The sequence below is a fragment of the Blennius ocellaris genome (assembly GCF_963422515.1).
Source record: "Blennius ocellaris genome assembly, chromosome: 2".
NCBI lineage: Eukaryota > Metazoa > Chordata > Actinopteri > Blenniiformes > Blenniidae > Blennius > Blennius ocellaris.
The window spans coordinates 29,172,905-29,197,233 of NC_137651.1; the positions used below are offsets into that span (position 1 = coordinate 29,172,905).

The 24,329-nt window shown below is 45.4% G+C and overlaps 1 protein-coding gene across 2 annotated transcripts; it reads right to left on the minus strand.

The window, feature by feature from the left end:
- Positions 1 to 9,181: 9,181 nt before the first annotated feature.
- Positions 9,182 to 19,211, minus strand: LOC308136484 (protein NLRC3-like). 2 transcript variants are annotated; one of them, XM_080504823.1, is made up of 10 exons: positions 19,129 to 19,211; positions 18,516 to 18,585; positions 17,140 to 17,253; positions 15,831 to 15,950; positions 15,491 to 15,693; positions 13,533 to 15,387; positions 12,558 to 12,731; positions 10,026 to 10,208; positions 9,593 to 9,766; positions 9,182 to 9,275 (listed from the first exon to the last, which is right to left on the minus strand). In XM_080504823.1, exons 2-10 carry the CDS (start codon positions 18,557 to 18,559, stop codon positions 9,233 to 9,235), a joined length of 2,910 nt encoding a protein of 969 aa, XP_080360949.1. In that variant the 5' UTR covers positions 18,560 to 18,585; positions 19,129 to 19,211; the 3' UTR covers positions 9,182 to 9,232. The 2 variants fall into 2 exon arrangements, with proteins under 2 accessions (XP_080360949.1, XP_080360948.1); XM_080504822.1 differs by lacking the exons at positions 9,182 to 9,275; positions 9,593 to 9,766; positions 10,026 to 10,208 and having other exon boundaries at positions 12,584 to 12,693.
- Positions 19,212 to 24,329: the final 5,118 nt, after the last annotated feature.

Here is a 24,329-nt window from a genome sequence, read left to right on the forward strand (position 1 = left end):
CATCAGGGGTTGAGCTAATCCCAATGGAGGTAGGCCCTCCCTTTGATGCTTACATTATGAGACACCTCTGCTTTGTTCATGGCAGAAAGTGTAGTACAACTCCTTCAAGGTTCATGTGCACACCTGCATGTCTTAACACATGCTCTGCTGTCAGAAGTGGGATTTGAACCCACGCCTTCAGAAGAGACTGCGACCTGACCACAGCGCCTTGGACCGCTCGGCCATTCTGACATGTTGTTTGGTTGTCCAAGAAAGAGTCCAAAACCACCTTGGAGACACCCTCCTATTTATCTGACCTGCTTTTGCCATGTCGTCTGTATATATATATATATATATATACCCACTGTTTATATATATATATATAAACAGACGACATGGCAAAAGCAGGTCAGATAAATAGGAGGGTGTCTCCAAGGTGGTTTTTATATATATATAAATATATATATATATATATTTATAGATAGATAGATAATAACTTTAATCATCCCCGAAGGGAAATTGTTTTGTTACAGCAATCTGGTACCCAGGAATGTTATAAAATACAATAGAATAGAATATAAAATAGGAAATAAAAATATACAAATATACAAATATAAAAATATCTGGGTAGGACATAAAGTGACATTTATGTACATATGTAGACCTGGCTGGTCCACTGGCTCGTCCATCACCTTCACCTCTGGGCCACAACAACCTGCTTCAGGAAGGTTTTCCATCAGAGTGAACCTGAAGTTACCTGGATCAGAGAAACTCTAGATGAATAAGAGGATGAAGAGGAGAGATGAAGACTGATGAAGCATGAAGAGATGAAGTTGAAACAGTTTAAAAAGATTTAAAGAACATACAAGTTTGAAAAAAGTTTAAAGGTTAAGGTTTAAAACAAAATTTAAAACAGAATTTAAAACAGAAAGTTGAATTTTTTTTTTTAAATGTTGAAAAAAGTTCAAAACGTTTCAAAAAGTTGAAAATGTTTCAAAAATTTGAAAAAGTTTCGAAAAGTTGAAACATTTTCAAAAAGCTTAAAGGTCAAGGTTTAAAAGAAAGTTGAGAAAATGTGGGAAAAAGTTGACAGTTGAAAAATATTTAGAAAAGTTCCAAGTTTGAAAAACGTTGAAAGTTTCAAACAGTTTAAAAAGCTGACAGTTAAATAACAGTTGAAAAGTGGGCGTGGCTTTGCCTGCTGGCAGCCTGATTACTGCAGGTGAGTGTGTTGCCGTGGAGACGGAGCTCCTCTGCTGTCAGTAGCAGAGGATGGTTTCCATCCATCAACTTCTGGGTTATGGGTCCAGCACTCTTCCACTGCTCCACTCTGCTCACTCTTCCTGAGCTCTCTGGACTCAATACACTTCTTTAAAAAGCTCCTACTAACATTTATTTACAAAAGCATTCTAATCCAATCAACTCACGCTGCCACCGACTGTCTCCACTTGTTTTTAACATGTTTTCTATCTGCTTTTACTATCAGTATCTACGGTGTTTTTAAGATGTTTTCTTATCTATTTTTTACTGTGAAGCACTTTATGACTCAGTATCTTTGAAAAACACTATACAAATAAAATGTCCTTCCTTCCATGTTTCTATTTGAATTTGAATTTGAATTTGAATCATTTATTGTCATTGTACAGGTACAGATACAATGAAATTACATTCACATAGAAAGTTTTGGGGAAAGAAGGACACATGAGGTGAGGAGAGGAGGGAAAAAAAAAGGGAGATTAAAGACTGTGTTCTGAGGAGCACAGTCTGTAATTGGGAGAAAAAAACCCCACCTCAGGCACATTTAGCATCAACACAGACAGGATACAACATTTCTCGAGACAGCATTTGGGATACATGATGGGTGGTTTTGCAGCCCGCCGCTAGGAGAAGGTTTTTCCAGGCGCAACGCCTTCCCCAGGCGCACAGCCGCCTTCTCTAGCGGCCTCTGCTGGTGGTTGGGGGTAGGGGCACGGCAAATGCGGTGAAGGTCCTGGTGAAATTCCAGAGGCAAAAATGTCCGGGGAGAGAGGGTGGGAGGAGGTTAGGAAGGCCAGGGACGGGGGGGGGGGCTTCTTTCCACACACGCATCCAGGAGAGGTGAAGACAAAACACAGCCTTGGTGACTGGTTGTCTCGGGAGTCCAAATGTAGATTAGGATTGTTTTCGTTCAGGCGCTTCAGCTTCATCTGTCGACCTTGAGGGTCTCTGGTCTCCAATGCTGCTCCAATTGTGGCAAGATTTTAGCTTCCCAACCGAGTTCGAATATCCTCCAAACTCAATCCAATTTCGCGTAAACGTTCAAGAGTCGTACTCTTAAGTTCGTTTATCACATGAGTCTGATCGTTCAAAGCTCGGCACAGTCCTTCAGTGACGATAGGCAGCCTTCCCAATGCGGCTGCCCGCGTCTTCTCAACTTTGCAATAGATCAGAAAGCCGCCAGCCCCAATCAGCAGCATACCTGCTGTCATGAATCCCAATATGTAGAGGTCCTCCACATCCTCCATGGAAAGAATGGCCAAACACAGTTGCCTCCAGGAACCCCAGGAATCCAGCATTGTCCCATCGGGACATGCGGGCTCTCCTTTGCCCGATCGTCATGTCGTAAAAATTTGGTCGATCGCATTGAGAGACCAGCTGATCAATTCCATGGTTCCGGTTAAATTCGGATGCGGGTCTGAAGAGATTCTCTTGATAGATCAGACACAAGACAGTACAGGACAAAGCAGCAAGCGGGGAGGGCGAGTGGGAGAGGAGAGGAGAAGAAAAAACGTCCGCCTTCGCTGAGAGCCGGAAGAAGATGTTTTCTACCACTGAAGATGAATCCTGACAATCAATTCTCTTCAAATCCGAGACGTACTGATGGTAGATTTTAAAAGAGGAACAATCTTCTTGAAATTCCTTCAGTCGACGATAGATCAGGTTCATAAGTGACGACTTTTCGAAACCGGGTGGAAACACAGAATGTTTCTGAAATTCCTCAATGCAGTTTCCAACATATGATGGTGGCGTCTTGTTACTTCCTGATTTCAGTAAATATATACAACATAAACCCCTGAAACTGGTTGTGGTGGGATTTGGAAGCAGTGCTAAGCTGAGTGATTTCATTCTATGATGCAACATGGCAAGAGCAACTTTCTGAGAGTCATCTCACAGTGATGTCATCAGTCTCAGTATCTACTCCATGATGAGCAGAAAAAAAAGAGAAATTTTGAAGTGTTGAACTGATATAAAAGCTGCACTGTACTCCCATATTACCCACAAGAACTCTTGCTTCCTCCATCTCCTCCAGAAAACCCAGGCACAGATAAGGAGAACAACAAACTCCAAGCTGGTCCTGACTTGAAGTGTAGAAATGCTCCAAACCTGCAGTTTCATAACAATCACTGGAGTCCAGTAGCTTCTTAACATGTGAGCTCGTTGGTCTAGGAGTATGATTGTACTGTACCATTGTTGGGGCCATTATGTAGCACGGACACGGGGCGCCATTATGTAGGGATTTACTACCTCATAAGGATCACTATTTATGTTTTGGTTGGCTATCGATAATGATTAATAATTATCAAAGATAGTTATTAATAATGTTGTTGAAATTTAATCTGATCTGTATCAGATACCTCGGAGCTCCACCTGTCGTAACAGGAAATGATAGCCAATTCAGTTATATCAGTCTCATAAGATATACTAAACAGTTAATCAGGAATTTGAATTAATAGTTAAAGTAATTACAATTACCAGAATTAACAGTCAAGGTTGAAGGATTTTGGAGTTCTTAACACAGAAGAGGTCAACATTTCATTCACCTTTGTACACATTAATAAAACAGCAAGTATGATTCCAAAAATTATATTTATTAACAATGAAAACAAATAAAACACAGATTCGAACTACCTATATACAGCTGGGTGTGTGTAGGTGCATGTGTGTGTGTGGAGAGAGAAAGAGAGAGAGAGTTGGAGGGAGTGTGTGTGTGTGTGAGACGTGTGATGGAACTACAAAACAAGATGGCGGATCACAAGAAACTACATTCCAAATGGAGGTTGTCAGAGAACAGGAAGTCTGTCCTGGGTCTCGGCCATGTGCTGATAGCAATGGAACAATAGAAGCTAGCCATGGCATCTGCTTCCTGTGTGTCTCTGCTAAAGGACCATTTCTAGAATGAGGTTATGTGAATGCGATTTGTCTTGTACAACGTCAGGAGTCATCAGATGGTGTTCAGTTACTGTGTGATGTTGTCTTTGATGTGATATGTGTAGGATTGTGAGTTAACAAGTTAGTAAAGCAGATTAGCATGCAGACCCTGTGTCTGTGGCAGAGCTAACAGTGGTTTACAAGTTGATAACGGCTCCTAATATCATAATCAAAAGAAGGCAATCACTGTAACAGAATCGACACATCTTCATGAAAGTTAAACAGTTCTATGCATAGCATCAAGTTTAACTAATCTCAGGTAAAGCCCAGTTGTTACCACTTCCTTGAAGGAGTTCAGTTGTTGTCCTGCTGGAGGGAAGCTGGTGTCTCCTCCTGTAGTTAGCACCTCCTGCTAACTGTGGTTTGCTGGTTCTGCAGGCCGAGGAGAAGAAGATGGAGTTGATGTTTCAGGAGTCCTTCTTTGCAGCGCCTGGTTGTCCCTTTGTTCAGACTGAGGAGCTGGTCGCTCAGGTCCGTGATGGTTTTCCTGCTTGTTCAGGAAAAACACAAAGAAGTTCTGTGAGGGTCCCTGGTCCCGTCCTGGAGGAACCGGTTGGTTTCCCTGGAGAGCAGACTCTGGGTGCTGGTCTCTGGATCAGGGGAAGGTCTGACCCTGGTGGTTGGGTCAGTCGAAGAGTTGAGGAGTGAAGGCCTCTGGTTGCAAGAGCGTCTGGTGTTAGCTGTGTGCTAACGCTGGGTGAGTTGAGCTGCTGGGAGCAGCTCGTCAGCAGCCCACCTCCTTGGAGTTTGCTTTGCAAGAGTGCTCTGAATGGAGGCTGGGTGAAAGCCTTTTGTCCACGTGTGACTTCAGAGGTGTCGAAGCCTGAGAGCTTCAACCAATCAGTGACTGGCTGATTGCATGGGGGAGAGTCTTGAGCAGAAAGGGGGGGGGGAGGAAGGTCCTGGAGAATGTCCCCCCCTTCCCCACTCTAGGTGTGAAAGGCCATCACATTCCTGGGTCTGAATTCATGTCATGACTGCGTCTCATGACAAATGAATATTGTCTCTCCCCAGAAATGAACAATAGTTAGGCAGCATAGCAAACCTATTGTGCATTTTGTGATACAAGCACCAAATTTGGCACAGATGTACATTGACATGTTGCAAACATTTTCAGATATTGGGCCACTTGAAATTCTGTCTTTATGTCGGCCATATTGGATTTCAAAATAGCCGCCACTTGAAATCTGCATTTGCTATTATCTCTGGCCATAATGCAGCTATTGACTTGATTTTGGTATCTAATGTATGTTTTTGGGGGCAAGGAATCCAATGGTACCAATTGCCACTTGGTATTGTTGGGTATTTGCCACCATATTGGATTTCAAAATGGCCGCCACTTGAAATCTACATTTGCTGTTATCTCTGGACATAATGCAGCTATTGACTTGGTTCTGATATCTAAATGTATGACATTGTATCATTGTATCGTTGCAGTTCCACAATGTCCAAGAGCTTCAGACTAGCTGATGTTGAGCGAACTTCACCATCAACATCACAGCACCTCACCACAACTGACTGGAAGTTATGCCTTATATGTCAAGAGGACAAGACGGAGACACTGACCAAACCTGACCAATCAAAGAGAAAAGACACTGGGTGTGGGTACAGTTCACTGGCAGAGAACTTGGTCAAATTCAGTGAACTTGGAGAGCTTCCAGGATCATTTCACCTGGAAAGACTGGATGATGGTCATGGCATTGAAGATGCGATGGTTGCACATGGGGCAAAATATCATCAGACATGCAGGCTCCAGTACAACAACACCAAACTGCAGAGAGCACAAAAGAGAGCGCTCAAGAAAGAAGGTGCGAGTGATGGGAAACAAGCTGTATGCAAACGCACCAGATTATATTCACGCTCACCGAGTACAGAGAAGAAGGTCCCAGAAACTTGTTTCTTCTGTGAACAACCTGCTGGGGCTGACAGTCTTCGGAAAGCTGCAACATTCCAAATGGACAGACGGGTGCGTGCCTGTGCAACCCTTCTTGGTGATACAGAACTGCTGGGCCGTCTCAGTGGTGGGGACATGATAGCGTTGGATGCCCAGTATCACCCACGCTGCTTGATAGGACTTTACAATCGCACAAGAAAGGCCCAGTCAACAGGATCACAGGACACAAGCCAAGAGCGATCAATGTCAGCAGTAGTCTTCGCTGAACTCGTCCTCTACATTGAAGAAACCAGACAAGATGAGGAGACGGCAGCAGTATTCAGATTGGCTGACCTTGTCCAGCTCTATCAGTCCAGAATGGAACAGCTAGGAGTCCAGCTCGACACGAGAGTCCATTCCACACGACTGAAACAGAGACTGTTGGCTCAGTTTCCTGACATGCGGGCACACACCAAGGGGAGAGACATCCTGATGGCATTTGAAGAAGATGTCGGTGCTGCTCTAGCCAAGGCCTGTGAGCTGGACAGTGATACTGATGCAGTTCATCTTGCCAAAGCTGCACAGATTGTTCGCCGTCACATGTTTGGAGAAGCCAAGCCCTTCACAGGATTCCCTGAAGGATGTCAAGAAGAATCTGTGCCACCGTTGCTGCTTGCCCTTGTCAGTATGATCCTAGAGGGACCCAGCATCAAGGAACAGATGACAGACACTAACCCTGCAGCAACTGCCACAGCGCAGATACTGAAGTTCAACAGCATCAAACACAAGCGAACACGTGGCACCACATCATCCACCAGTGTCGGGCACAGTATTGCACAGGAGACCCCACTTCCAATATACATAGGGATGATGATGCATGCTCATACACGCAAGAGGGAATTGGTCGACAGACTGTCACACCTTGGCCTAAGCATCTCCTATGATAGAGTGCTCCAGCTCTCAGCACAGATGGGCAACAGTGTGTGCCAACAGTTTCACAGAGAACGAGTGATCTGCCCTCCGAAGATGCGTGGCACGAAGAAGCCGACAGTCGGATGTTGCTGCATGCAGCCCATGCAGCCCATGCAGCCCAGCATGGACACCATGCCATACTCATCCGGACTGTAGACACTGATGTTGTGGTACTGGCAGTATCTATGGCACAGGAATTGCAAACAGAAGACAAACTGTGGCTGGCATTTGGAACAGGCCAGGGTTTACGATACCTAGCAGCACATGAAATAGCAGCTGCATTGGGACGTGAGAAGGCTCGTGCACTGCCAATGTTCCACGCTCTAACCGGATGTGACACTGTGTCTAGTTTTGCTAGACATGGCAAGAAGACTGCGTGGGCAGTCTGGAGGGTACTGCCAGAACTCACTGAGGCACTGCTGCTGCTGTCCTCTGCACCACGTGACATACCAGACGATGTAATGCGCATCATCGAGAGGTTCGTGATCCTGTTGTATGATCGAACCAGCAAATGCACAGACATTGACAAGGCCAGGAGGAAACTCTTCACAAGGAAGAACAATGTGCAGCTCATCCTCCAACAAAGGCAGCTCTAGAGGAACACGTCAAGAGGGCAGTATATCAAGGTGGACATGTGTGGGGTCAGATACTGCTGCCAGCACCAGAGCTCCCTCCCCCAACCAACTGGGGTTGGTCAAGGACTAGAGAAGGACAGTACACACCTTACTGGACCAGGCTACCTGAGGCAGCTCACAGCTGCATTGAGCTGGTTTCATGCAAGTGCAAGAAAGGGTGTGTGAGGCGCTGCAAGTGCAAAAAGGCTGCCCTTCAGTGCACAGCTCTGTGTGAGTGTGAAGGGGACTGTACAGAACGATGAGTCAAAACATACATGTACTGACAATGCTGAACTTGTTAACATGATATTGTTTATGTACACATTATGTACACATTGTTTATCTAGCCTCAAATACCAGACCATTGTAGAATGTCAGTATACACCTAGGCTCAGATACTAGACCATGTAGCATGTCAGTATTATATGTTATATTTACATAACTAAGAAGTTCTTTTCAAAGTATTGTGTTGAATCCAATATAGATGATTTCCAAATAAAATTATGTTTTCACTTATACACTTTTGCCGATTTAAATTTATATTATATTATATAACAGACTATGATAGCTAATATTAAGTTGAAATTGGTACCATTGGATTGCATTATGTCCAGAGATAATAGCAAATGTAGATTTCAAGTGGCGGCTATTTTGAAATCCAATATGGCCGACATAAAGACAGAATTTCAAGTGGCCCAATATCTGAAAATGTTTGCAACATGTTAATGTACATTTGTGCCAAATTTGGTGCTTGTATCACGAAATGCACAATTCTTTTGAATATTTGGGTTAAGCTGCTGCACTACAAACTTTCTGTGGTCCTGCAGATCCCAACAGGTGTGTACACCGGTCTCAGGTGGACCAAGTTGTGGTCTGAGCGCCCGAGCGGGGGGAGGGGGGCAGAGGTGTAGGCGTCCTTCACATTCGCATACAATAAGTCCAGAGTCCTATTGTCTCTTGTGCGGCACTTCACGTACTGTGTGAAAGTAGGTAGAGTGGCTGAGAGAGGGGCGTGGTTAAAGTCCCCGCTGAGAAGCAGAAGGGCGCGGGGGTGCTGCGTCTGGATCTGAGTCACGGTGGCGCCGATACGTTCACATGCTGCTGCCGCATCAGCAGAGGGAGGAATATATATGCACAAAACCACCACATGTGACAGCTCCCTCTGCAAATAATAGAGCCTCATGCTAACCACCATCAACTCCAGGTCCGGGGAACAGACTTGTTCTTTCACGTGCACGTGGTCTGAGTTACACCAATGTTCGTTCACAAAGACCACGAGTCCCCCGCCTTTCCTCTTTCCGCTCCCCACCACACACCGGTCTGCGCGCACAAGTTTGAATCCATCCACGGAGACCACAGCGTCCGGCGTCTGTCCACTTAGCCATGTCTCCGTGGAGCACATGAGTCCGCACTCCCGGTAAGCCCTTTGGTGGCGGGTCAGCGCGGCCAGCTCCTCCATCTTGTTGGAGATGGAGATGGTAATGTTAGTTTCTGTGTTTTTATTGTATCCAATCAAAAACTATCAACTGTTTACAGAGGAGGAGGAGGAGGAGGAGGAGCAGGAGGAGCAGGAGGAGGATGAAGCTCTGCTGTCCTCAGTGGACCTTCAGGACACACAGCATGCTCTCTGGTCTGACCACCACCTCCACCTAAAGAGAGGTCAGAGGTCAGAGGTCAGAGGACATGAGGACATGAGGACAGTCTCTGTGGAGCAGCCAGGACTTCAGTCCTGTCCTCAGCATCAGCTCAGAGCTCATGAAGGACCACCACTGTCAGACCAACACAACCAGCCGGTGGCTCCTCTGATTGGCTGACTGTGTCCTCTGCTGTCCAATCCTGAAGCTGCTCAGCATTGTCCTCTCACAGCCTCACTGAGACGTCCAACACTGGATCTTTGTTCTCACACTAACTGTGTTTAGTAGAAACTTGCTGGAAGCAGCAGGGACTCACTCCAACATCTACTGACCTGAGAGTCTGTAGGCTGCAGTCTGGACTCTTCTGAAGACCAACCAGCTGCTCCACATCTGGATCCTGAAGTTTGTTGTAACGCAGGTCGAGCTCCTTCAGGAGGGAGGGGTTGGACTTCAGAGCTGAGACCAGAGAAGAACAGCTGATCTTTGACAAACTGCAGTCAATCAACCTGAATAAAGAGAGAAAGCATGAGAATGAATGAGGAGAACCAATCAGATGTGTTGATGGAGAAATGATCAGCTCCTCATTACTGAGTCCTGATCAATGAGCTGTTCTGTTGTTGTGGATCTTCATCATCACCCTCATCATCCTCATGTCCACACACATCAGTAAGAAGCTGCTGAGCTCAGTCCATCTCTCACTGCAGGACCAGAGTCTCACATCACAAACATTCCTCCTTCTACAACAGTAACAGACAGTCAACTGACCCCAGAGTCTCCAGACGACAGAGTGGATTCTCCAGAAAACCACACAGCTGCTGAACTCCTGAATCCTGCAGCTGGTTCTTACTCAGGTCCAGATGTTTCAGATGTTTCATGAGGGAGGGGTTGGACTTCAGAGCTGAGACCACAGAAGAACAACTGATCTTTGACAACCTGCAGTCAATCAACCTGAATAAAGAGAGAAAGAAGTGAGATTAGAGGACAAAGTGTGATGTTGAAGTCATTGAGAGTGAAGAAGGTTCAGACTGGAAGAGTTTAGAAAAGTAAAGTCCAAACAGCTGAAGGACCAGGAGGAGAAGAGTCTCATCAACATGCTGATCAATTATCCAGTAGATCACTGAGCACAATTATTACAATCCTGGGAAAACGCCGTTTTTTAAAAATATTATTATTCTTCCTCTGCCAACAAAGTTTGCAGGACTACTAGTCCCGCACCATTTGGAGTACGTACACAATGATATATCAAAACGTGCGCAATTATCGGGAATCGTGTGCATCTATTCAGATTTTGGATATCGCAAACGGTTTCCGAACAAAACATAAGAAACGGTGAAAATTTCTCTCAGACTTGAATGGGATTCCAGAAAAAAATTCACAAAAAATCACACTTTTTCTACGCCTCATCACGTCGCCAAATTTTCAGCTAAAGACTCCAACTTACTCTTAAAACGTTGCCGCACTTGTCTTCTATTCACATATGTCCTCGGATTTTTCACATGTTTCACCAATTTTAAAATGTGAGCCTTCAAACGTCATCAAGTTTTCCCTCCTTATTCCAGTTTTGTATGGGTGTGTATTGCAAAAGTTAGAGGGGGAGATTTCAGTCAGTGAGAGAAACTGCCGTTTTACAAAAAAAAAAACGTTTTTATCTCGTCGCCACGGCCACATTTCTTCGTCTTTCTCAGCATATTATACATCACAATGTAGCTACAGGCCTTGTGCTTCTCACGAGGGGACACTTTTGTCTCAGAGAGACACGGTTTTCCCTCCAGGGGACTTAATTGACAGGGAGTGCAGGATTCTTTCTCATCTGCGCCAATACATTTTGACGAGTCATTTTCTCCCCAAATCCCCAAAGTTCAGCCATTTGTTTCAAGTCCTCACGGGGAGACGGAACCTCGTGAGGACATGAAAACCACACCGTCCGTCCTTCAACTTCTCCCGACGCGCACGGTGAAGGAATTTTTCACCCAAGTGTCACGGTTCTCCAACTATAAGCAGTTGTTCGGGACCTGCGTTTGTGCTTAATCACCTTCTTCCCTCAGATAAGGTCTCATAGTCCCTGCCACCTGCAGCCTGTCAATCAGGAGCCGTCTCCATGACAACACACAAGCTGCAACCAATCAGGCTGGCAGCACAGACTGAAGCAGACAATCTGCCTGGCAACACACACGGCTCCTCTGATTGGCTGAACCAGTAACATGATGGCTGACCACATAGTGCTCACACACATACAGTATCTTAGCATGCCAATTAGCATGCTAACAAGTTTATTCAATTGAGCTGAAATTTGGAGGGTGGCCTCATGGGGGCGCTGCGATCACGGTGCACTAGCTAATTAGCCACCGCGCTAAGCTAGTTAGCTTAGCATGTCAGAATGTGACGTAACTCCAGATTCCAGGTCAGCCACACCTGGGAGGTAACCTCTGCACTTTTCAGGCAAATCACAGGTGTTAGCATTGCATGCTAACAAGTTTGTTCAAATGAGCTGAAATTTGGAGGGTGGCCTCGTGGTGGCGCTGCGATCGAGAATCACTAGCTAATGACATGGTTTCCACGTACTTAAATTGCTTTTAGCTGTTTGCATCGCATGCTAACAAGTTTGTTCAAATGAGCTGAAATTTGGAGGGTGGCCTCGTGGTGACGCTGCAATCGAGAATAACTACCTAATGACATGGTTTCCACTTACTTAAATCACAGGTGTTAGCATCTAATGCTAACAAGTTTGTTCAAATGACCTGAAATTTGGAGGGTGGCCTCTTGGTGGCGCTGCGATCGACAATCACTAGCTAGTGACATGGTTTCCACGTACTTTTGGAATTTTCTAGTTTTTTATACTTTTGTTTTTGCTTTTTTTTTATAATTGTTATAATCGCATGGCAGTTGGAAAATATTTGGATCACTGTGATTACTGTATTTATTTATTTTTTAAAGTAGCAGTAACAAGTATGTATCTCCCCACTAAGTCTATCTCTGTCTCTCCTCTCCTCTCCTCTCCTCTCCTCTCCTCTCCTCCACCTCTGACTCTGGTTTCTACAAAGTTTCTCCCTGTTGGAGGAGTTTTTCTTTCCACAGTCACAAACACACCTGCTGCTCATGTGGATCTGTTGGGCTTTTCTATTTTCTCTATAAAAGCACATTAGAATGACTGTAATGTATTTAAAAATGTCTTTTTTTTTAATTAAAAAAAAACATGCTGATCACCAACATGCTGCAGAGCTCAGTCCACCTCTGTCCTCCAACATCTGGATCCTCCTAAACCCCTCAACAGATTCTACCTCCAGACAGTGAACTGGCCTCAGAGTCTCCAGGTTACAGTTTGGACTCTCCAGTCCAGAACACAGAACTTTCACTGATGAATCCTCCAGCTGGTTCCAGCTCAGGTCCAGAAGTTTGAGATGGGAGGGGTCAGACTTCAGAGCTGAGGAGATCACTTCACAGTGAGGACCAGAGAGGTTACAGTCATAAAGTCTGTAATGAGACACAGAGAGGACAGGACGTTGTTATGAGGACACTTTGTTGGACATCAGAGCTTCAGATCATCTTCTCTGGGTTTGACTTTGGCTTCATGTGGACGTGAAGGAGAGAACATGGAGTTCCACATGTTGAGTTCATGTCTTCAGTTCAACATGTGGAAGTGAAGCTGTGGAGTGGAGCTGGACGTCCTGCTACTTGTTTATATTCAACGTCCTCTGGACGATGGTTACGACATTGAAAGGTACAAGATCAAAGATCCTGGTCGTCAGCAATTCTTTGTGATATTTCATTATTTCATTTGTCAGTCTAGTCTAGTTCTTCTACTAGAACCACTAAAGATCCAAAAGATCAGTTTTACTGAGTGCAGATTCATGTAAATATTTCTCTTTTAAAGCAGCAGGTGAAATGTTTAGTAAATCATTCTATTTCTGACTGTATCTTATTTCTTTCTTAGCAGGACGAGGAAGAAGATTCACTGAATTGATCTTTGTTCACCTCATTCTGAGTTTCTTTATCTGGTTTTTAAAAGTCTAAAATCACATGACTTTAATCAAAATGATCATTTTGGTCTTTTTCTGGATTTTTCTCATCATCAGATCTCATGAAGAGAAATAAAGCATCAGTGATCTGATCTTCATCATCAATATGATCAGTACATCCACAGTGGGACTCACAGTGCTGAGCCACATGTTTCTTCACGACAGATCATTGAGGAACATCTGCACAGAGGAACTGCGGGAACTACTTTCTACAAACATCACTGAGACATGTGACCATGAAGACATGTGGACTCACCGAGCCTCCCTGCAGTTCCTCACAGCTGGGATCAGCCTCCGTCGTCCCTCCCTTGAGGTCTGGTACTTCTCCAGGTCCAACTCCTCCAGGACCTGGTCTGACATCTGCAGCATGTAGGCCAGAGCTGAGCAGTGGACCTCAGAGAGGTTCTTCTTTGATCTGTTCTCTGACTTCAGGAAGTCTTGGATGTCCTGATGGGCTGAGACGTCCTTCATCTCCGTGAGACAGTGGAAGATGTTGATGCTTCTGTCAGGAGACATTTCTTCACTGTTGATCTCCTTCAGGTTCTGGATGACTCTCTGGATGGTTCCTGGACTGATCTCTGTCCGACCCAGCAGACCCTCTAAGAGTCTCTGGTTGGACTCCAGAGAGAGACCATGAAGGAAGCGGACAAACAGGTCCAGGTGGCCGTTCTGACTTCTGAGGGACTTCTGCAGGACTTTCTGCAGGAAGTTGTCCAGAGATAGGAAAGATGAGAAGTCTTCACTGTTTCTGAAAAACTGAGACACTTTGTCAGAAAAAGTCTTTGGTTTGTTTCCCCAGTCCTCTCCAATGAAGGTGTTCAGTTCTTCAGTCTTCCTGCTGGTGAAACAGTGGAACAAGTCGACTGCAGCCAGAAACTCCTGAACACTCAGATGGACGAAGCTGTAGACGGGTTTCTGGAAGATCACAGACTCTCTCTTGAAGATCTGAGTACAAATTCCAGAGTGCAGCGAGGCCTCAGTCACATCCAGACCACATTGCTCCAGGTCTTCTTGGTAGAACATGATGTTTCCTTTCTCCAGATGTACTAAGGCCAGCCTGCCCAGCTTCAGAAGAAGCTCCCTGTCAGCCTCCGTCAGCTCCTGTGGACCCGTCTCATGTCCTTCATGGTACTTGAGCTTCTTCCTGTGTGTCTGAACCAGCAGGAAGTGGGAGTACATGTCAGTCAGGGTCTGGGGCAGCTCTCCTCTCTGCTCTGTGGTCAACATGTGCTCCAGAACTGTGGCAGTGATCCAGCAGAAGACTGGGATTCCACACATGATGTGGAGGCTCCTGGAGGTCTGGATGTGGGAGATGATTCTGCTGCTCAGCCTCTCATCACTCAGCCTCCTCCTGAAGTACTCCTCCTTCTGGGCGTCAGTGAAGCCTCGCACTTCTGTCAGTCTGTCCACACATGACGGAGGGATCTGATTGGCCGCCGCCGGTCGGGAAGTGATCCAGACCTGAGCCGAGGGCAGCAGATTCCCCCGGATGAGGTTTGTGAGCAGCAGGCCGACCGAAGACTGGTGTGAGACGTGGACCACCTGCTGGGAGCTGCTGAAGTCCAGAGGAAGTCTGCTTTCATCCAGACCGTCAAAGATGAAGAGCAGCCTGCAGACCGCCAGCTCCTCTGCCGTCACCTTCTGTAAGGCTGGATGGAAAACCTGGAGCAGCGTGAGAAGACTGTACGGCTGCTCTCTGATCAGGTTCAGCTCCCTGAAGGAGAGCACCACCAGCACCCCCACGTCCTGGTTCTCCAGGCCCTCGGCCCAGTCCAGACTGAACTTGTGCACCGAGAAGGTCTTTCCACTGCCGGCCACGCCGCTGGTCAGAACCACTCGGATGTGTCTGTGCTGCTCAGCCGAGGCTCTGAAGAGGTCCTGACACCTGATGGACGTGTCCTGGAGGCTCTGCTTCCTGGAAGCTGTCTCCAGCTGGTTCAGCTCCGGTTCCCTCTGGAGCTCCTCACTGTGTCCCTCTGTGATGTGGAGCTCAGTGAAGATCCTGTTGAGGAGGGTTCCTCCTCCTGCTTCCTCACTTCCTTCAACCACACGTTCACATCTTCTCCTCAGACTCTGCTTGTGTTCCTCTAGAACCTTCTGCAGACCAGCACCTGCTCAGAGACAACAACAATCAGACTGACCACAAACAAGCAGCAACACAACAAGTCCAGTGAAGACAGACGAGTCCCTCAGCAGGCACGTGTCCACTCTTACTGGGTGCAGCTCTGCTTCTGGATCTTTCTGCACACTGAGGACAGCAGGAGGCTCCTGATGAACAACCCTGGTCCCAGTGTGAGCTGCTGCACCGTCTGCAGACCTGGTGTCCACAGCTCCACCAGACTGGGTCCTTCAGGACGTCCTGACACAGAGGACAGCAGGACGGCTGCTGCTCAACGCCGTCACTCCTCTTCTTCTCTCTGTGGACACCAAGCAACGTTCACTGAGCTACACAACACAAAGATCCAGCTTCAAAATACTGGAACTGAATCTGAGAGGGAGCAAAACTTCTGTCACTCTGGTTTTGAGGAAATTAAAGAAACAAAGAGTTTCTTACTTTGTGTCTGAAGGTCCAGGTTCAGGACTGAAGTGTGGTGGACGGTCTTTGGACCAGTCACTCTTCAGAGACAACCTGCTGGATACTGAAGATCCTGCTGTGTGTCTGAGCTTCTGTCCTCTACGCGCGCACGCGCACGCACACGCACACGCACACGCACACGCACACACACACACACACACACACAGTCAGAATGTTCTGTTAGATCATCAACAGATCAACATGATTCTTTTCATTTTATTTCCTGTTTTCAACAAAAGAACATTAATGTGTTATTTTTTCTGGAAAAGTTTTCAGGATTTAAACAGAAATATGTTTTGTAAAACAACTTCATTAACCTTGATTCAGTTTCCAATCATTTGTTTCAAAGTTCCTGGAAAAGTAGTCGCATCTGAACTTGACTGACTTTTCCCACAATAATGTGTCTGAACAGTTCCAGTCTGGTTTCCCTCAATGAAGCTGAGAAACTCAAACTGTCATCAGAGTCACCATCAACCTCCTCCTCCTCCTGCTGCTCTTCCTCATCCTCCTCCTCTTCCTCGTCATCCTCCTCCTCCTGCTCCTCTTCCTTCTCCTCCTCCACCTCTACAGACTTACATCCATCAGATTGTCCTTCACACCTCTGGACTGGTTCCACTCGATTTGATTCGATTTGATTCGATTCAATTCCCTTTGAGTCGATTCAACTTGATTTGATTCAATTCATATAAAACTAAAATCATCTCAAGGTACTTTTGCAGAGAAAAACTCAACTGTTCCACCAGAGCAAGTAAAAGCAACAGTAGAAAGAAAAACCATTTGAACAGGAAGAAAAGTGCAGATTTAGACTCAGAGGAGGAGATTTTCTGTTCCTCTGGTTGGAGGTCGAGGAAAGAGAGATTGAATGAGAGGACAGAGACAGAGAGCAACATTCACATTTGTCTTTAGTTGTATGAAGTTCATTCAGTTGAAGTCTTTGACATCCACCCATCCCCCTCTCCTTTGGTGTTCCTCAGGGCTCTGTACTTGGTCCCACCTTCTTCATGGTCCATCTCCTCCACTTGTCATATTTCTCATAAATACATCATGAAGTGTCTTTGCTATGCAGACGACACTCAGCTCTACGTCTCCACCAAACCAACTCCACCCTCCACCCTCCTCCATCAGTGACCATCTACAGGACATCAAATCCTGGAGTGTAAGATCACACTTTGCTGCTGAGTTTGCACTTTGTACTCTTGTACTAAAATACTGGAAGTGAATGTGAGAGTGAGCACAACTTCTCTCACTCTGGTTTTGAGGAAATTAAAGGAAACAAAGAGTTTCTTACTTTGTGTCTGAAGGTCCAGGACTGAAATGTGGTGGACGTTCTTTGGACCAGTCACTCTTCATAGACAACCTGCTGGATACTGAAGATCCTGCTGTGTGTCTGAGCTTCTGTCCTCTACACACACACACACACACACACACACACACACACACACACACACACACACACACACACACACACACACACACACACACACACACACACACACACACACACACACACACACACACACACACACACACACACACACACACACACACACACACAGTGAAGAGGAGTCAAGTGGATTCTCTTTATTACTTCAAACACGTCAACAGTTCACATGTCAAACATTTGAACCACCGATGATCCATCACTTTCTAATTTCTTCCCAACCCGTCACCTCACACTGCCCCCATCCGTCACAAAACACCGTCCCCTTACTCTCTTCTAATGTGAGGAGGACAAGCAGCCACATCAAGCCAGGAGTTTCATCTAGAATAAAGAAGAGGAATATTCCTGAAAGGCCCAGTCAGTCACCAGATCTCAATCCAACACAGCCTGAATTTCACCTGTTCCACATGAAACGTGGGTTAGAAAGGCCCACAAACCAACATCCAGTGAAAGGAGCTGCAGTGAAGCCTGAAGAGCATTAAAATAGAGGAAACCCAGCGAGCGCCTGGTGACGTCATGACTTCACACTTTCACACCGTCATTGCCTGCAAAAGGCTTTTCAACAAGTGTGAGAGATGAATGTTGGATTTTCTCTTATTTCATTTGTTCAGTGACTTTTGAGCCCCTGACATGAAGGGATTGTGTTTAAAAATACTTTAGTTGCTCACATTGTTATGTGATGTTTGAAGCCTGAACTTCACCTCCATCTGGAGTGTTTAATTCCTATTTATTGTGCTCATATACAGGACAAAATGAGAAGAAGTGTGTCTCTGGACTAATATTTGTGGAGCAAAGTGTAAGGTCTTGACTTCAGGGTCATCTGGAGACTTCCAGTTCCTTGAAAGCCCTGTTGGGAAGGTGACACTGCTCTGACCTGGGATCAGGTGAAGAGGAGTTCTAAACTCTGCCCTGAAAGACAACACATGATGTTCTAGTGTTGGTTCTGTCCACTGCTTGTCCTTGTGTCTTTCATGATCACGTTGGGACTGATCATGGTGACGGTGGAATGTCTCTGCACCTCATCTGCTTTACTGCAGCTGTTTTTCTGCTGCCTGTTGGAATCACTTCAGCTCACTTTGGATCATTGGAATCACTGAGTCTTGAGACGTGTCAATACAGCAGAGCCACTTTGAACACTGTTCATATTTCTATGGAGTTTACATTGAGTGTCGATTCTTCTGTTTGCTCTTTGAGTGGCTGCAGGAGTGTGTGACGTCTCTTACCTGTCCACACACTCTGGTGTGTCTTCTTCATCCACGTCACTCATGTTGAGTCAGAGAGAAACACACCAACCTGGTCCACACACACACACACACACACACACACACACACACACACACACACACACACACACACACACACACACACACACACACACACACACACACACACACACACACACACACACACACACACAGTAGAGTGAGATCAGACAGCGACAGCCGAGACAAAACAGAGAAAGGAAAACAACAAGAAGAATAAATAATGAACAAACAGAGGAAATAACGTGAGATAAGAAAATATAGAAACGTGGAAAATAGATGTATGTGTGTGTGTGTATGTGTGTTCGTTTGAATGTTTTAGACTGACACCAACCTGAGCCAATCAGAGTGAAGGAGGGCTGAAGCCCCGCCCACTGCAGAATGAAGAGTTTTTCCATGGAGAAGAAAAGAGGTGAAGAAAGGAGTTAATGGAGGTTGAAATGTTTGTCCAACAGGTGAAGAAGAAGAGAGCAGCTGTCAGTGGTTTGTGATGGTGTGAATGAAAGAGGAAAAGAGAAGTTAGAAAGTCTTTTTCTCCGTTGTGGAAGCTTCTAAAGAGCTGCCAGATTCTCACCTGAACTGTCTTCACTTCTTCTTACAGACACTTTTCCATGTGTGAGGAAAGTTGTGGCGAGAAGAAGCTGCTCTTCGTCCCTCTCAGTCCGTCTCTCATGTCTGACAAGCACAAAGTGAAGGTTTCTCCTCTGACTCACCCAGAGGAGGAAGCAGGGTGTGAGGCCGGCGGGCGCACCGCTGCGTCATGATCACGTGACCGATTGAAAAGGCAGTAGCGTCACAACACAGCGTCCTCTGGTCCACTGTTTCAATCTGTGTCGAAAGTGCAGATATAAAACTACAAGCTCTAGATATGAGGAAAACTGTGTCCGTGTTTTTCCGCGATATTTTAGTGCGTCAGGTGCAGAAGACCGGTCAGGAGTGAAAGTGAAAGTAACTGAGCAGCAAAAACAACCACACTCGTAATGAGCCAGTATACCTTTCACTCATTGGTTGAGAAGAAGAGCCCATGTCCAATCAGAAGTGTCCATAGTGGGAGGTGTCATTTTGTTTAGTTCACCCGTGAAAAAGTAAACAGAGGGAGACAACGAGAGTGAGGTGAGATTTATATCAGAGAAAAAGCGATTATTATGGTGATTTGACCATGGAGCTAGTGTGTAGTTAGTGTGTAGTTAGTGTGTAGTTAGTGTGTAGTTGGTGTGTAGTTAGTGTGTAGTTAGTGTGTAGTTGGTGTGTAGTTAGTGTGTAGTTAGTGTGTAGTTGGTGTGTAGTTAGTGTGTAGTTGGTGTGTAGTTAGTGTGTAGTTAGTGTGTAGTGAGTGTGTAGTTAGTGTGTAGTTAGTGTGTAGTTGGTGTGTAGTTAGTGTGTAGTTAGTGTGTAGTGAGTGTGTAGTTAGTGTGTAGTTAGTGTGTTGTGTGAACGTCTCACCTGAAGAAACACCTGGGAGGATAAAACCTGCTGACTTTACTGAAACACACCTGGACTCTGTCAACTAGTTTTATTAGCTCATAACCTGTCAGTAACCTGCCAATAGCTAATAGAGCTAATAACTAGTGTTATTAGCTCACAACCTGTCAGTAACCTGCCAATACCAACTAGTTTTATTAGCTCAAAACCTGTCAGTAACCTGCCAATACCAACTAGTTTTATTAGCTCAAAACCTGTCAGTAACCTGCCAATACCAACTAGTTTTATTAGCTCAAAACCTGTCAGTAACCTGCCAATACCAACTAGTTTTATTAGCTCATAACCTGTCAGTAACCTGCCAATACCAACTAGTGTTATTAGCTCATAACCTGCCAGTAACCTGCCAATACCAACTAGTTTTATTAGCTCAAAACCTGTCAGTAACCTGCCAATACCAACTAGTTTTATTAGCTCATAACCTGTCAGTAACCTGCCAATACCAACTAGTGTTATTAGCTCATAACCTGTCAGTAACCTGCCAATACCAACTAGTGTTATTAGCTCATAACCTGTCAGTAACCTGCCAATACCAACTAGTGTTATTAGCTCATAACCTGTCAGTAACCTGCCAATACCAACTAGTTTTATTAGCTCATAACCTGTCAGTAACCTGCCAATACCAACTAGTGTTATTAGCTCATAACCTGTCAGTAACCTGCCAATACCAACTAGTTTTATTAGCTCATAAACTGTCAGTAACCTGCCAATACCAACTAGTTTTATTAGCTCATAACCTGTCAGTAACCTGCCAATACCAACTAGTGTTATTAGCTCATAACCTGTCAGTAACCTGCCAATACCAACTAGTTTTATTAGCTCATAACCCGTCAGTAACCTGCCAATACCAACTAGTTTTATTAGCTCATAACCCGTCAGTAACCAGCCAATACCAGTACTGGTGCTGATGGTAGGAAGACATTCTCAATACCTTTAGACCATCTCATGTTTTAGGGATTCATTGAGGCGAAAGTTTTGGAACAGATGGGCACATTTTGTTGAATAGAGATTAAAAGCTTTATTTGTATTGTGGTTTTGATTGTTTAAAAAATAAATCAGTGTTCAACACCTGATTGGTTACTGAGTTGTGATAGTTCAAAACTTGTTCAGTGCAATTTGTGTATAAGACGTGTCAATTCACTGAGCAAATTCTATTCTTTCTTGTCTCTATTTTATATTTGCTTTGGTGAAGTAATCCAAAAGTAACTAAAAGTACTCTGGTACATTACTTTTTTATTTTGGTAAATAGAGTAAGTTACTGATTACATTTTTTGACAAGTAACTTGTGATTGTACTGGATTACAGTTTTCAAGTAGCCTTCCCAACCCTGCTAATTAACGTGTTACCGCCATCACTGGAACTGAGTGACTTTATTTACAAAGTTACTCAAAGTCAGTCTTTCTCCTGTCTGGTGCTTCAGTTGTGAACATGTGGAAACTGGACACAGAGAGACAGGAGAGAGACAGAGTGACAAGTGGGAGACAGAGTGACAAGTGGAAGACACAGAGAGACAGAGGGAGCGACAGAGAGACAGGGGAGACACAGAGAGACAGGTGGGAGACACAGAGAGACAGATGGAGACACAGAGAGACAGGTGGAGACACAGAGATATAGGGGGAGACACAGAGAGACAGGGGGAGACGCAGAGAGACAGGTGGGAGACACAGAGAGACAGATGGAGACACAGAGAGATAGGGGGAGACACAGAGAGACAGGGGGAGACACAGAGAGACAGGGGAGACACAGAGAAACAGAGGGAGACACAGAGGGACAGGGGGAGACACAGAGAGACAGGGGAGACACAAAGAAACAGAGGGAGACACAGAGAGACAGGGGGAGACACAGAGAGACAGGGGAGACACAGAGAAACAGAGGGAGACACAGAGAGACAGGGGAGACACAGAGAGACAGGGGAGACACAAAGAAACAGAGGAAGACACAGAGAGACGGGGAGACACAGAGAGACAGGGGAGACACAGAGGGAGACACAGAGAGACAGAGGGAGACACAGAGAGACAGGGGGAGACACAGAGAGACAGGGGAGACACAAAGAAACAGAGGGAGACACAGAGAGACAGGGGGAGACACAGAGAAACAGAGGGAGACACAAAGAAACAGAGGGAGACACAGAGAGACAGGGGGAGACACAGAGAGACAGGTGGGAGACACAGAATGAATATAGTGGAGAGTGTCTCCTCCTGTCACATTGAGTCAACGGTTCAATTCCCTGACAGGGAGAGCAGAACCTTTTAGTTTTGTTATTAAAAACCAGGTTCAGATTGGGAACGGCCCAATCCAGCCATTCCAGCTGTTGTCAATGTGAACATAAAAGTTGCACAGTGAGACTCTGGAGTCCATTAGTGGTTCCCTTTCTAGGACCTCATCACTGGACACCAGGTTCTCTGCACCTTTTTCTAGGGACTGAGCCTGTAAGGGAAGCTGCCTGGAGGCGAGGACCCTATTGCATCTGCTCATTGCAATCAGCTGTGTGGAAGCAGGGAGACATGCAAATTGTGCAGGGCTGCGCCCCTCGAGGACCGGAGTTTGAGAATTCTCATCTCAGAACACTGAGTTCTTGGTTCAATTCCCAAACTGAACATAGAAGTGACTGCTCACCAGTAAATGTGTGGGGTTCAGTTGTCTCAGCTCTGGAATGAAAGACTGATTAAAGTTTTGACATGAGGAACCATGTGTTTGCTGAATGAACACAAAGTGTAATTAATGATTTCTTCAGTCAGTTTTGTTTAAGGTTTTTCAGAAAGAGTTTTGAATATTCAGACGTGGAAACAAGTGAATTGCATTTTTGGTTCTGGAAAATGAGTGTATGCTTCTGGGAATGATGAAAGATTTGTGATGAAAAGGTTTGTGCTGCTGAGTTTCTCTTGTTTGTGTTTTGTGTTGGAATTTTAATTCATTACTACGACGGGTATCATAGTTCTGCGTACCATACATTCATGTTTCTCTGAGGAAACCCTGTCTGACACTTGTCCTTGGATTTCAGGTTGTCTCCAAATCAGGTTTCACTTTATAAAGTATTCCACAAGAGGAGTCTTTCAGTAACCTTCACAAAGCATTGAGCAGTGTTGTTGGCAGGATTCAAACCTACGCAGGGAGACCCCTATGGTCTGGTGGTCTAGTCCATCGCCTTAACCTCTCGGCCACAACAACATGCTCCAGGAAGGTTTTACATCAGGTTAAACCTACTTTATTGCCTTTTGAGGAGACCAGGGTTCAATTCCTCACAGTGGAGTGTAAGGTTATCTGTGTATTGTTCCTGATAACCATCAGGCCTGAACCCTGGCCAATGCAGTGGATGGTAGGCAAAGTCAGTCTTTCTCCTGTCTGGTGCTCATGGCTAATTAGCATATTGCAGGACTGACTCCAGCAGACTCTAACCTTCAGTTGTGGATGAAGTTCATCTGCAGATACGTCTGGACCAAAACCCTTGAGTTATGACCTCCTGCTGTGATTGAAACTCCAGTGTTTAAAGCTTGTAGCTCACAGGTGTGTTTAGTTACATAACCAGAGAGCAGCAGAGTCCATCAATGTCTCATTACCTCCTGTGGATTCAATTCAGCAGATGAGAGAGGCTCCTCGTGGTAACTGTTGATTATAGAATGAGTTCACTCAGCTCAGAACAGTTTTCCTCCAGTCTGGTTCTTCTGTCTGCCACAGACATGGTGGACTGAAATTCACTAGCAGGTTTTAAAATAGACCTTTTTAAGAAACTCAGACCAACTTGTTACTGCAGAAGAGTTTTAGGGCCACTCATGAGGAAATAAAATAGGAGTTAGTTTATTATCATGCAATTTAGTAAAGACTCAAAAAAACATTGTTGAGCTATTTTGTCCATAAAAACTTGGCTTTTCAGAAACATGAATTCGAACAATGTAAACTATTGCTGTGTGTCTATTCCACTGGGATGTTTTCTCGCCTGTGAGGAAAAGGTTTACATCATTCTATAGCTCAGTTGGTAGAGTGAATCATGGATTCATTTGCCAGAATCACTCCGAGCCGATGTTCATTCAAGATTTTTGAGGCGTTACAATGGAAGGAAAGTCCTCCTCAGGACGACGTCAACCAGGTGGATGGAGAGTCTTCACAGGGAGTTGAGGAAGTATGAGTGAGTCAGTTCGACTGTCATTTTGGGGATTGAGTGGTGCCCCATGTACCACCCTCCACTGGAGATCCACGGCCCCATGTACCACCCTCCACTGGAGATTCACGGCCCCATGTACCACCCTCAACTGGAGATTCACGGCCCCATGTACCACCCTCCACTGGAGACCCGCACGA